At 32.1% G+C, this 12,017-nt stretch overlaps 1 protein-coding gene across 6 annotated transcripts; it reads right to left on the bottom strand.

Moving 5' to 3' along the window:
- Positions 1-323: 323 nt before the first annotated feature.
- Positions 324-11,446, bottom strand: HDAC6 (histone deacetylase 6). Of its 6 annotated transcripts, none has more exons than XM_088202864.1 (18): positions 11,306-11,446; positions 10,871-11,005; positions 7,537-7,623; positions 7,328-7,458; positions 7,079-7,262; positions 6,740-7,011; positions 6,475-6,667; positions 6,227-6,393; positions 5,154-5,347; positions 4,828-5,081; positions 4,677-4,758; positions 4,337-4,607; positions 2,698-2,855; positions 2,428-2,623; positions 2,224-2,353; positions 1,560-2,158; positions 1,150-1,320; positions 324-716 (listed from the first exon to the last, which is right to left on the bottom strand). In XM_088202864.1, exons 9-18 carry the CDS (start codon positions 5,339-5,341, stop codon positions 510-512), a joined length of 2,256 nt encoding a protein of 751 aa, XP_088058990.1. In that variant the 5' UTR covers positions 5,342-5,347; positions 6,227-6,393; positions 6,475-6,667; positions 6,740-7,011; positions 7,079-7,262; positions 7,328-7,458; positions 7,537-7,623; positions 10,871-11,005; positions 11,306-11,446; the 3' UTR covers positions 324-509. The 6 variants fall into 6 exon arrangements, 5 of the variants coding, with proteins under 5 accessions (XP_088058990.1, XP_088058986.1, XP_088058987.1 ...); XM_088202860.1 differs by having other exon boundaries at positions 6,334-6,393; XM_088202861.1 differs by having other exon boundaries at positions 6,227-6,286.
- Positions 11,447-12,017: the final 571 nt, after the last annotated feature.

Below are 12,017 nucleotides of genomic sequence, written 5' to 3'. Positions count from 1 at the left end.
ATCAATACTAGTGTACTGAAGACGATGCTGTGTCCCTCTGCCTACGACAACAAAGCTGCTTCTGCAGGGGAATGTTAATGACTTTGCCCCGGCACTGTTGTTTATGATTGCCAACGGGTGTTGTTGGGGTATGTTTACGAATCCGTCCTCGCACCAAGGTTATGATAGCAACATTAAGAAACTGTCTCACTTATTAGACTAGTAGAACACAAGGTAAGAACGATATTATTTATTATATAAAACGTCCTCCAAAACTTAAAATTAACCATACTAAAATAATAGGTGATACATCAGACTTGAAAACACAAAATTAAAAAATGATCTAAAAATATATTATTTATTTGAATAAATTAACAGTGCGTTAGTTATTAATTTACAATAAAATTTAAAAAGATGAATGTATAATTGTAGCTATTACAAAATAAGTTAAATTATGCAATTGTGCATATTAACAATAATGTTAATCAAGAAATTATTGTCAAAGTTAAATATTATTTATATTATAAAAATCACTTGGGATCATACGTCCAAGGCATTTCCTCTCCAAACTTTGCAACGTGAGCTTTATTCTTATAGGGGTACAAAGCAGAGTTGTCAACGTAAGCTTCGCAAGAAGCACACCAAACGGACAAGTCAGTCAAAGACAACACCATAGGATGTTCAGTCAACTCAAAATGCTCCAGCATATGTCCGTTTATGTAGCGTCCACAAGCAATCTATAATAAATAAAATTGTAAATACAAGGAATGATGCATATGTGATGTCTAGTATATGTACATAATAAATATAATAGAATTATCTTCATTTTAAGTTTAGTTTTGGCTGTCATATGACAAAGCTCAACGCTTGCAAGGTTCCAAGATCTGCACTTCGAGTGTCTTGAACATCTGCCGTATATGGCAGATCTCACCCCCCCAGTGATTTTCACATTGATTGCTAAGAGATATGAAAGACTTAATTCCATAAGCCCTTTTTTTAGAAGTATGTATTTTTTAAATGCTAAAAAACTTGTATAGAATGCCATGGGCTATGAAGAATATTCATATTTTTTATCTTCTTCGTTCAATAAATAATTATGAGATGGATAAAAAATATTTAAGGTTTTTATTTGACTTACTTGTATTAAAATAAATAAAATTTAATACTTACATCATTACAATGCAGACAAACCCAGATTTCTTCATTGTGATCACAATTGATACATTTGCTTCCTTGCGTAAAATCATATTCATCGATACACTTCGAATCGTCTTTCAAAATATTGAGATGAGGACAGTCGTTTAAAGGAATAACAGCATACATTTCTTCATTTAGCAAAGCCTGAAAATACAATGCTGTCTCTAAATCGCCATTTATATTATATACAGCAGTGGCTTGTATGCGACTCTTTTATGGAATACTAAATATTGATAAAGTTAACGATTATGATTGCAATTAAAAATTAATTAATTGAATTTAATTTCAGCATCCCATTAAATTTTAATTCTAATATATTTAGAGGTTGCTGCAAATTTTTAAACAAATCGCCACTGATTGCACATGTTAATAATGTATTATACCTCTGCATTATCAGCAAAGAAGACACTTAATGTTATTTTATTTTCTTTCTCGTCAGATTGCCGTGAAGAAGATGGTCCACATTCAACTTGAACATCATTAATTAAACTATCTTGAACGTTAGATTTATCAGGTACATCGTTTTCACTATGATATGATTCTTTCGATGAGCTTGAAACGTCTTTTACATCTTCAGAAGAATTGGCCAGTGTATCTTTTTCCTCCTTACTATCGATATCTTCGTTGATTTCTTTCGAGACTTTATCCAGAGCAATATTATCTTCTAAGCCTCTGCTCGGCGCTGGTGGAGGTAAAACATTTTCTTTCGGCAATGCTATTTGAAAGCAAAGATTCTTCCAGTACTGCTTATGCACCGAAATAACGTCATTGATAGCGTCAATTGCAACAGAATGCGGTGGAGATTTACTCTCATAACTGTAGACTACTGGATCGCCTAATAAAGCTTTGGTGCACATAGCCATCGAGTAAGAAATGGACGTAACGTTATATCCACCTTCCAAACAAAGTATTACTCTGCCTTTAGCCAATCCTGATAACCAATAGGTCATTTGACCAAAACATTCAGGAGAAACTTTACATCCTAAAATATATTTAAAATTAAATTATATTCTCACATCGGCCTAAAACTATTATAGTGCAACAAACCTCCTAATGGATCTCCGATGCAGGCGTCGAAACCGGCAGACACCAAAATTAACTCCGGATTAAATTCATACGCAATTGGCAAAACGACTTGAGTAAAAGCTGCCAAGTATTCCTTATCGCCCATTCCGCGCTATAATAAAAATATTGATGTATTTTTAAGTATTAGTTAAAAATAATAACTATTGCAATTCAGTTTTGACATACTTTATTCCACGGAATGTTGACGTTGAAACCTCTTCCTAAAGAATTGCCTACTTCTGTGTAATTTCCTTCTGTAGATGAGGGGAAAAATGTTCCATAATCGTAGCGATGCAAAGAAATATACAACACTTGAGGATCGTCTATAAACATGCTTTGTGTGCCATTGCCATGATGTACGTCCCAATCTAATATTAGGATTCTGTTAAAATATTTAAAAAAATTAGATATAATACATTTACATGATTAGTTAGCATTTAATTTTTAATAATAAACCTTTTGAGCGAATGTGATGATTGAGCGTACTTGGCAGCTACTCCTACATTGTTGAATAAGCAAAAGCCACATGGCATATCTTCAGATGCGTGATGACCGGGAGGTCGAACCACGCACACTCCACTGCTAAATTCACCACCCAGTACTGCATCGACCACCTATGAAAATGCTGCATTATTAAACTAATTTTTAACTGAGTAAATTTTGACTGCAAGCACCAAACTAGCGAATCAAATACCTAAACACACATTCTCATACTGAAACAGACAAAGAGTCTTCCATATCTCGATTAGAATTTCAAAACTATTCCATTCTACTATAAATCACGATTACACATTTACTGTAATGCTTATCACTAATTTAACACATTGTTGTCGGGACACGGATTTTTCCGTTTTTGCGGAACTGCTGCTGGATTGCGGGACCCGTAAAAATCCGTTTTTTGTAGTCTGTTGCTAGAAGTCGGCTCACGTGTTTATCCGTGTAATTTGAACTGCATTTTTTTTTGTTGTCAGCAGCTAGATGTCACTGCTTTGATATTTAGTAAAGACATTATTTTATTCGTCGTCGCATTTATTACATTTCCACCAAATGTATTGTACTAATTTTGATATTGAATTTTTATTCCGTACAAAAAATTAAATAACAAACTATAAACAATTCCTGTTATCCCAAATATCTTCTATTATGTTCAATTCTATTCAAGATACTTCGAGGAATTACTTTCTACCTGATGTAAAAGAAGGGATGGTTGGGAGTGAGAAAACAAAACAAATTCCAATGAAACTTGACCTGGGGTAGATAACAAGCAACAGTCATTGCGACATCTGTGACTTGTTATAAAAAAAAAGACATCATTACAGTTACGCGTAAATGTTCAGTCGTTCGGTTGTCTAAAAAATAGTTTTACACCCCGAAATGTTTTCACCCGATAAAAATAAATCTGACGATGAATTTTGTGTGGATAATTTATCTGATTATTGATAATTGGACCAAAAGTGTAGCTATGTATTTTTTTGACATACCTCTACACAGAGGTACGTGTTTTTAGAGATATCATACGTTGAAAAACTATTCATAAAAACAGATTGTGCCATATTTTAGTTTTATTTAGTGTTTTTATTACATACATTTTTATAGTACTTTTATGTGCAAAATAAACGCAAGTTTTCAGTGAATATAAAACTGTCAACCTCCATGTTTCTTCTTCATTTAATAGTACTGTTTATGGTAAGTCTATGTTTAAAATTTCATAATTTTATATTGTATAGTATAAAAGTTATGGCGAGTTTCCGAAAAAAAACGCGGAAATTCTTCGTTTCCGAGAAATTCCGCGGCTGCTAAAAAATGGCCCGCGCCAGGCTTGAAACAATGCGCGAAATCACCCGACAACAATGTGTTAATCTTTGACAGATTCGTTAAATCTAAATTCCTCTGCTGCATAATAAGACTACTAATATTGAAGGTTAATTTATAACTAGAGAACTTGTAGCATATCAGTTGAGTAAAATAAATGTATTGCAACTGGCATCATCCTTTGAGTCGAAAAATTGTTTCATCGACTATTACAATGCTAGTTTTTTAAAGCCATTCTTTGTAAGTACTCAAATAATTATTTATAATATACATTGCCGTATACCTGTAAAACGTTACCAACAGCTGTCGAAGCACTGAGATAAGTGTCATTATGTAGATACACCGAATCGTACTTCGCTTGGTGATTGTACAACGACTGAGACGAACATTTATTGAGTTCTTGAAGAAAGCTTAACAGTAATGGTGTATGCGCCAACGTTAGCTCTTCTTCGGTCGCAACTCTCGACTCTAACTTATGCATCCTCTTCAACAACTTCCAATCCAATAGACGGGAGTATATCCGCGAGATTCGTTCTGGGCGTTCAGGATGGTCACTAAAAGCAATTACATTTAATTATAATCATTTCATTCAAAATCTATAGTATTTTATAACATAAACTTACGATTCATGCATATTTTTATGCTTGAGCATTGCTTCATCATAAACGTAACAAACACGATTTGCAGGAACAGACAGATCCGTAACTATAATTTTAATAATAAAATAAACAATATTTTTTTTTATACATTACATTACCGTATAATGTCTTATACCTATTTTTAAATGGCTTATCTTTAGATTCACTTCATCGATGAAACTTTGACTTTGAACCGGATAGCAATTCCTCGTTTCGTATTTATCCAAATGCTCCTCTTTACCGAGCCATTTGACCTCAACGTTGTGTTTTATTTTATTCACATCAGATACATTTAATACTGAATCATCAATACTATAAGTCGGTTGGTAGTTGAAGCAGTGCCAATAAGGCTTGTGTGCGTAGATGCAATTGAGAATAGTTTCAATCATGCTGAAATTATTATTGAACATCATAGTCTGTGTCGATAAGAAAGTGATAAATAAAAATGATTATTATTATTACGATTCAGATGGAGGTACATAGTATACCAAAGGCGGTACTGGATCACCGAGCAGTGTTCTAAGTGTGAGAGCTGCCGATTCCGATAGTGACTGCAAGCAATAACCGCCTTCGAGAACAACGACTATGGATTTACAGACACCCATCAGCATGTGAGTCAAATGTGCGTAGCAAGCAGGAGTCACTTCCATTTCTCCCTAATAAAATTTTAATATCACAATTATCATTTGACAACATATATGTAAAAATTAAAAGATAAAATTAAGAGTAGAAAAACAAAGGCAGCGATCTACCAAATATTTTATAAATTCGTTAATAGTTATTTACAATTTGTATTTTATTATTAATATATTTTGAATATTGTCATAAATGCTTGAAAACTTCACTTCTCTCTTGGAATACAAAAAAGTTCCGTCCGAACTCGCATCCATGTGAAATTTTCGCTGAATCGATGCAAACGACTTTTTGGAGTTCAGAAAAAAGCAACCACTTTCACTTTGATCATCCAATCTTCAGTCAAGCAGTCATTTACAACCTCTAAGAGTCCAACTCAATCTTCGAGATAAATTTTTGAAAATACTACGATGTATACCATGGCTATTAACGATACACCACGTATCTACATTAATTATGGTTAAATTAAAATACCAAAAGTCTTGACATCGATTTTTTGTGCTATGGATGTGCGTCAGTCTGAGAATAATTTCTCATTGGTTGCGTCTTGCATTTTAGACAAATATATCCCCGTGGAAGTGATAGGCTTTGAATAAAAACGTATTATAAAAAACTATGATCAGTCTTTTATTTATATTTTCTCAAATTATTAAGTGTGTACTACTGTTTTGGTTAAGGCTAAATATTGTCAGATGTTATGTTATAATACTTATACATGGTTTATTGTTTATATTTTAGTAGATAAGTAATAATAATGTTCTTTCGTAGTATTATTAACATGAAAATGGAAGAATAATGCCTTTGCTTTCATACCGAAAGCTTGAAGAGAATTTTTTAATTTGTATGTGTCAAAATCACACATAAAATAATTTTGATAAAACTTGAACACAAGTTTATAGAACCTTATGGTCCCCTAGAGCAGAATCATAACCAGCTGAACATATCACAAGCTCAGGGCGGAACTAGAAAAATAAAAAAAAGGAAATCAAATATCTTTGTAAGGACTCACCTCGGGACAGCCGAGTGCAGCGTCATAACCAGCTGACACCAGCACGAGCTGTGGATGATACTGACAAAACAAATGATTTTATGTAAGATGTGAACAATGACTATGCAAATGTCGATAAATAAAATAAGGCAATAAACTCACCTCGAGCGCGACGGGCAAAAGTATCTGATGCCAGATTGCAAGGTAGTCCGAGTCTTGCATTTTAGTTTTATTTAAAGGCACGTTGAAATTATATCCTAATCCTTTACCCGTTCCGACATAATTGAAATCGGATTGTCGTAAATTAGGCCAAAACAATCCATTTTCAAAACGGTGAATCGAAAAATACAAAACCCTAAAATATAATGATGTAATAATGTATTGTATTGCTAATGTGCTATACTTATTATTACTAGATTTTAAATACCTCGGATCGTCGTAAAACATTTGTTGAGTCGCCTGGCCATGATGCACATCCAAATCTACTATTAAAATTCGAGATAGGTTTAATTTATCGATAGCATGTTTAGCAGCCAATCCGACGTTGTTGTAAAAGCAATATCCGCATGGTTCAGCTTTCATAGCATGATGTCCAGGCGGACGTACCAAAGCCATGCCATATTGAGCTTTTTCTTTAACTACATCTTCGACAATCTTTATAGTACTACCAGCAGCCATCAAAGCCAATTCGTGACTCGTCTAGAAATAAATAAAAAAATATTAATTATCATTATGTTGAGACAATGTGACAATAAAAATAGCTTACAGGATGAATGTAAACAGCATCGAATTTTGAAGATAACATTTCCAACAACTCGACATCTTCCGATTGATGTGTTAATAACAACATATCGTAAATACTCTCCGAATGTAATTTGAGAACATCTTCCTTGGTCGCGGAATGAGTTTCCATTTTAACACACCGCTCTATCAGACCCAAATCTTCGCATCTTTAATTAAAGTAAAATTAGTTATGAAATTAGTACATAAATTCAAGTGATCATATAATACAAACCTATCTATGATGGATGATAAGCGTTCTGGACATTCTGGGTATGTAGAATCCCACAGGCACAAATGCTCGATCATGCGTTTCTCAAGCACTATTTCTACAAGACCTCTTTTCATGGTTTTAGCCTCTCTCGCCTGTACGAATAATTTCCAAACATTAAATAAATATTTTATATGGATATATACATATATATATACATAAAAATAACAAACTGTTTGAAAGTGATCTTTCAGTTCCATCTCAAAGTTAGACTTTTTCAGTCTTGCTTTTTTCTTAGCTGCTAACAAAGCCGAAGATGGCTAGACAAAAAAATAAAAAGTTTAATACAATTATTAAAAAAAAACAATGAAAGATGACTATAATATATAGATAAAATATTTTGGTGTCAATTGATAAAAAAAAATATTTTTTTACAAAAATGTTTGACAAATAAATGTCAATGAGCTCTTTTTTTCTGTGTGTTTATTATGTAACTTGTTTATTATGAGATAAAATATTATATGTGGCAATATATCAATAAAGCAGTTCCATTTTTCTTATCAAAAAAAACGAAATGTTTACACAGATATAAGTATTACTGCTTTAGCTGGCAGGTAACGACTGAATTGAATAGTATGTTTATACACATGCTATTAATATAATTTCATACGTATGACAAAAAAGTTTGAGGACTGGATATTATTATAAAATATCCCATACATAAATATGAATTATATTAATTGCTAATCATTCAAAATTTTCTCAGTTGTACTTTAGATAATCAATTCAATTTTCGTTTCCTTACAGCTGGTACAATTAATTAAAAATTAAATTTTTAAACATAATAGTATGACAATACTGCTTATAAATCATAAATGAAAACTTTTACACTCCTAAAAATGACAAATGCTATCTAGTAACTTCTTTACATCTATAAATAATTTTTAAGTTGTAAATGTGTTCTCAGAGTTTAGCTTAGAATATACACCATAAAATACTTATTTACATTTCAAAATTCAATCCAGGAACTTTTCTTTTTACTAGGGCTGTGAGGTCATTTAAAATTTTACCGATTTCGACTTTCTTATGGTCCGATTCTGACTCCAATTTTAACAATTTTTATAAGATTATTTTTTGCCAGCATAATATACACCCATACCTCAATTTACACTGTATATGTTTTACGCAGTTTCGCTTTAACGCAGTCAATAAAAAAATAAAACGTCAAAATTGGTAACAGATTTTTTTTTTATTTCATGACTCTGATAATGATTTTGAACTAATTCTAAGAAAACAACAGGTTAGGTTAAAATACAGCAGCGATGAAGAGAAATATTTAAATTGTAATCCCGTTTTAAGTTATGTACATATTACAGTAAAATCTCTTTGTAACAAATACTGAAATAACGAAATTCTCAGTATAACGAATCTTCAATTTGTCGCCGAAAAACTTTCATACAAAATGTTTTCATTGCAACGAAGACTGATCTAAGTATAACCTAATATTTTGATCAGAATATAAAAATGACGTTACAACTTGACACAATACTTCTCCAAATTCAGTTCGTCCTCGACTTGGTGTATACCGGGTGTGTTCACAAGTGACATTCAAGGTGTTTCGCTGACCCTCAAACTATTTTTATAAAATATTTTTTAACAAATTTTATTGTGTTCATTACAGTATCCTTAAAAATGGACAAAAAATGATCCGTCAATCTTGTAAGAGATTATTCTGATGCTGTACTATGGTTATTAAACATAAAATAAAAATATAACATCTTCCTTACATTCAATATAACGAATTTTCAGTATAACGAAATTTTTTCTTTGGTCCCGTGAGCTTCGCTATACTAAGATTTTACTGTATAAAGAATTGTTAAATAATATTTTTACATAATGTTATTGTAAAGTAATAGGAGTAATAAATAATATTTTTATCACACTGACATTTTTTGTATTGATATACGAGAATGTACATATGTAAATACATATATAATTGTATGTCTTCGCTTTATGCGATTTTTTGTAACCTTTGTATGTATTCTATGCCTTGATTTATACAAATTCGATTTACGCGAAATTTCGCAGAACCTATCTTCCACGCAATTTGAGGTATGACTGTAATTGATAGCAATAAAAATAATGTCAACAATTTTTAAATTTTAAGAAAATAAAAGGATTTTGAAAAAGCGTCAAACCATTTGAAACAAAGCAACCCCTGCTTTTTAGAGAAGTATGGCACGGAGCGTTTTCTTGCTGGAAACGGATGGTATCTAGGTCCATGGATATATTTTCCAGTAGGAATCCATTACAGTGGATTCCAACATTGAAATATAAATGTCACTATTCATACTACCTTCGCAAGTTTCCAGTACAGGTTTCCTACCCTTACTGTTGCCAAGCAACTCCAGACCATAAGGCTTCCGCCACAATATTTGACTTTGGGTACCATGCAATCAGCTAGATATTCTTCTCCGAATCTACATTAGGGGTTCTAAAAATCGTATTAAAAAAATAATGTTCTGATTGAACCTTTAATTAGAGTTGTCATACTGAATAAAATGCTATATATCAATAGAATTTTAAATTATAAAACTACACTGTCTGTTCCGAATCCGCGATGACTGATCAAACAAATAAATAGAAAACTTTTGTATTCTGCAATATTATATTAATTTATTTAAAATACTTCCGAGTCAATACAGGGCTAGAGAAGATCATGGAAAATTTCGAAATGTTTTTTGTATAAATTTTCCGGAAGTGTCTTTAAGGCCTCGGTCGAACCCTTTTGGACGTCATCAATGGTGTCAAAATGTTTTCCCTTCAACTGCAACTTAATTTTTGGGAATAGCCAGAAGTCGCTAGGAGGCAAATCAGGTGAATTAGAAGGGTGGATGAGCACTATGATGCCTTTATTGTCCAAGAATTCGTATGTATTTTCGCTTTGTGTGCTGGTGCATTATCATGCAACAACGACCAACTATCTTAGGCACGTTATTCCCGTCAAACCAGAAGAGATAACGCTAAAAAAAATTCGGTGGCGAATGTCAAGATCTAGACCTACAAAACGCATGCCACAACTAAAATATGACACTACTAGAACCATAGATGACTGATATACAAAGCTAGTCCTCGCGAATTTTGTAGACGATGTAAGCCGTCTTAATTAAAAAAAACTTTTCATACTTTGTAAACTAAATTGAGCTATAACTTGTAATTTGTAAACCAACTTTAATAGTAGTTTGATTCATTTGTCATTTTATAACTAGAGTAATATATGATTCCTTTATTTGTTTTAGATATTTATGTATAAATAAATGAAAATATAATTTTAGTACATGCATTAATTATAAAGATAAGCTGCTCCTGGTGGACAAGTACCTGCTCAGCATAGATAAACAATTATCAAAAAATTTAGAAGGTTTGGAATTCTATTTTTTATTTATTAATATGTACATGAGGATATAAGGGATAATTATTTATTTAGTATTATTTCTTTATCTCTGAATAATACAGTATATAACATTAATATTAATATTTTGTTGGAGTAGTGCATATAATAATTACTTTTGTGTTCGCTGCCATAGCTCTGGTTTGTATTTTCGCCTTTCTTGCCCAGTTTCTTGTAGTCACGCCGCTGGCATTGTCACCTGATGACTTTTTGTTATCATTGCTTGTCCTCTTCACGAACGGAGGCGTCGCCTTAAATGATAAAACCATAAGCCATTCATTAAAACGATTAAATATAGCAATGTTTTCTAATATATTATAAACACATTATTAAAAGCTGATGTTAACACTCAATAGACTAATTTATTAGATCAATGGGTTTTTAATCGATATTTTTTTCGATACACATTAATAGGAATGTGTAACGGGTTCAATAGATCGTGACGAAAGTTAGCGCGTCACTATGCCTGGATGACATGCTTGGATGATTAGCAATTTTCAACGCAGATTGCGAATGCAAATTTTCTACGAATAGCTCAAATGATAGTTAACCATTGTAGTTGGCGGTTGAGTTCGAAGTAGAATCGCACATTCGGTCGGCTGTCAATAAATCATTGACAATTCAAAAACTGCAATATGTAACTGTTTTGACACTTCGGGCGCCCGCGTGCCGCTCCAGAGAAATCAAACAGTGGCTCGCGTTCCCTGTTCAAACTGTTAATAGAACAGTGCCTGTATAAAACTCATTGTATAAAATTTACATATATTCAAATATTAATGAGAAGAAACGTAAAAATACAATATTTTTTATTATTTACACATTGTCGACTTAACGTTTTCGATAAATAAAAAAGAGATAACAAATTATCTTTTTTTGCGATTTATTAAAATTACTTAATTTCGAGGGTTGGTACAACGTTTCATTAATTAACTGCTTATTTTTATTTAATTCTCTGATGCAAAACTTGGGATTAAATATTTTATTGTGCAATGGGTAAAATAAGATTGGTATTAATATTAAGCCCTTTTTATCCTGTATTATGTACCATATAGCGCAAATTTAATATTAGTTAACCATTCATTATTATATATCTTGTCATTGGCACCCTAGAACTACACTAAAGCTGTAAAACATTAGGTTTTCTATGTTATTCGAACCCAGCTCTATGTATTAATTTACGACTATACCACTGGTCTATTGTCTTGAAATAATATTAAACACTAGAAAATATATATATTTTCCCAAAATATTTTACTTTAAAAT

The sequence above is a fragment of the Plectrocnemia conspersa genome, unplaced genomic scaffold (assembly GCF_051122295.1).
Source record: "Plectrocnemia conspersa isolate PC_06_02 unplaced genomic scaffold, ASM5112229v1 ptg000013l, whole genome shotgun sequence".
NCBI lineage: Eukaryota > Metazoa > Arthropoda > Insecta > Trichoptera > Polycentropodidae > Plectrocnemia > Plectrocnemia conspersa.
This window is presented reverse-complemented; position numbering and strand designations above follow the sequence as displayed.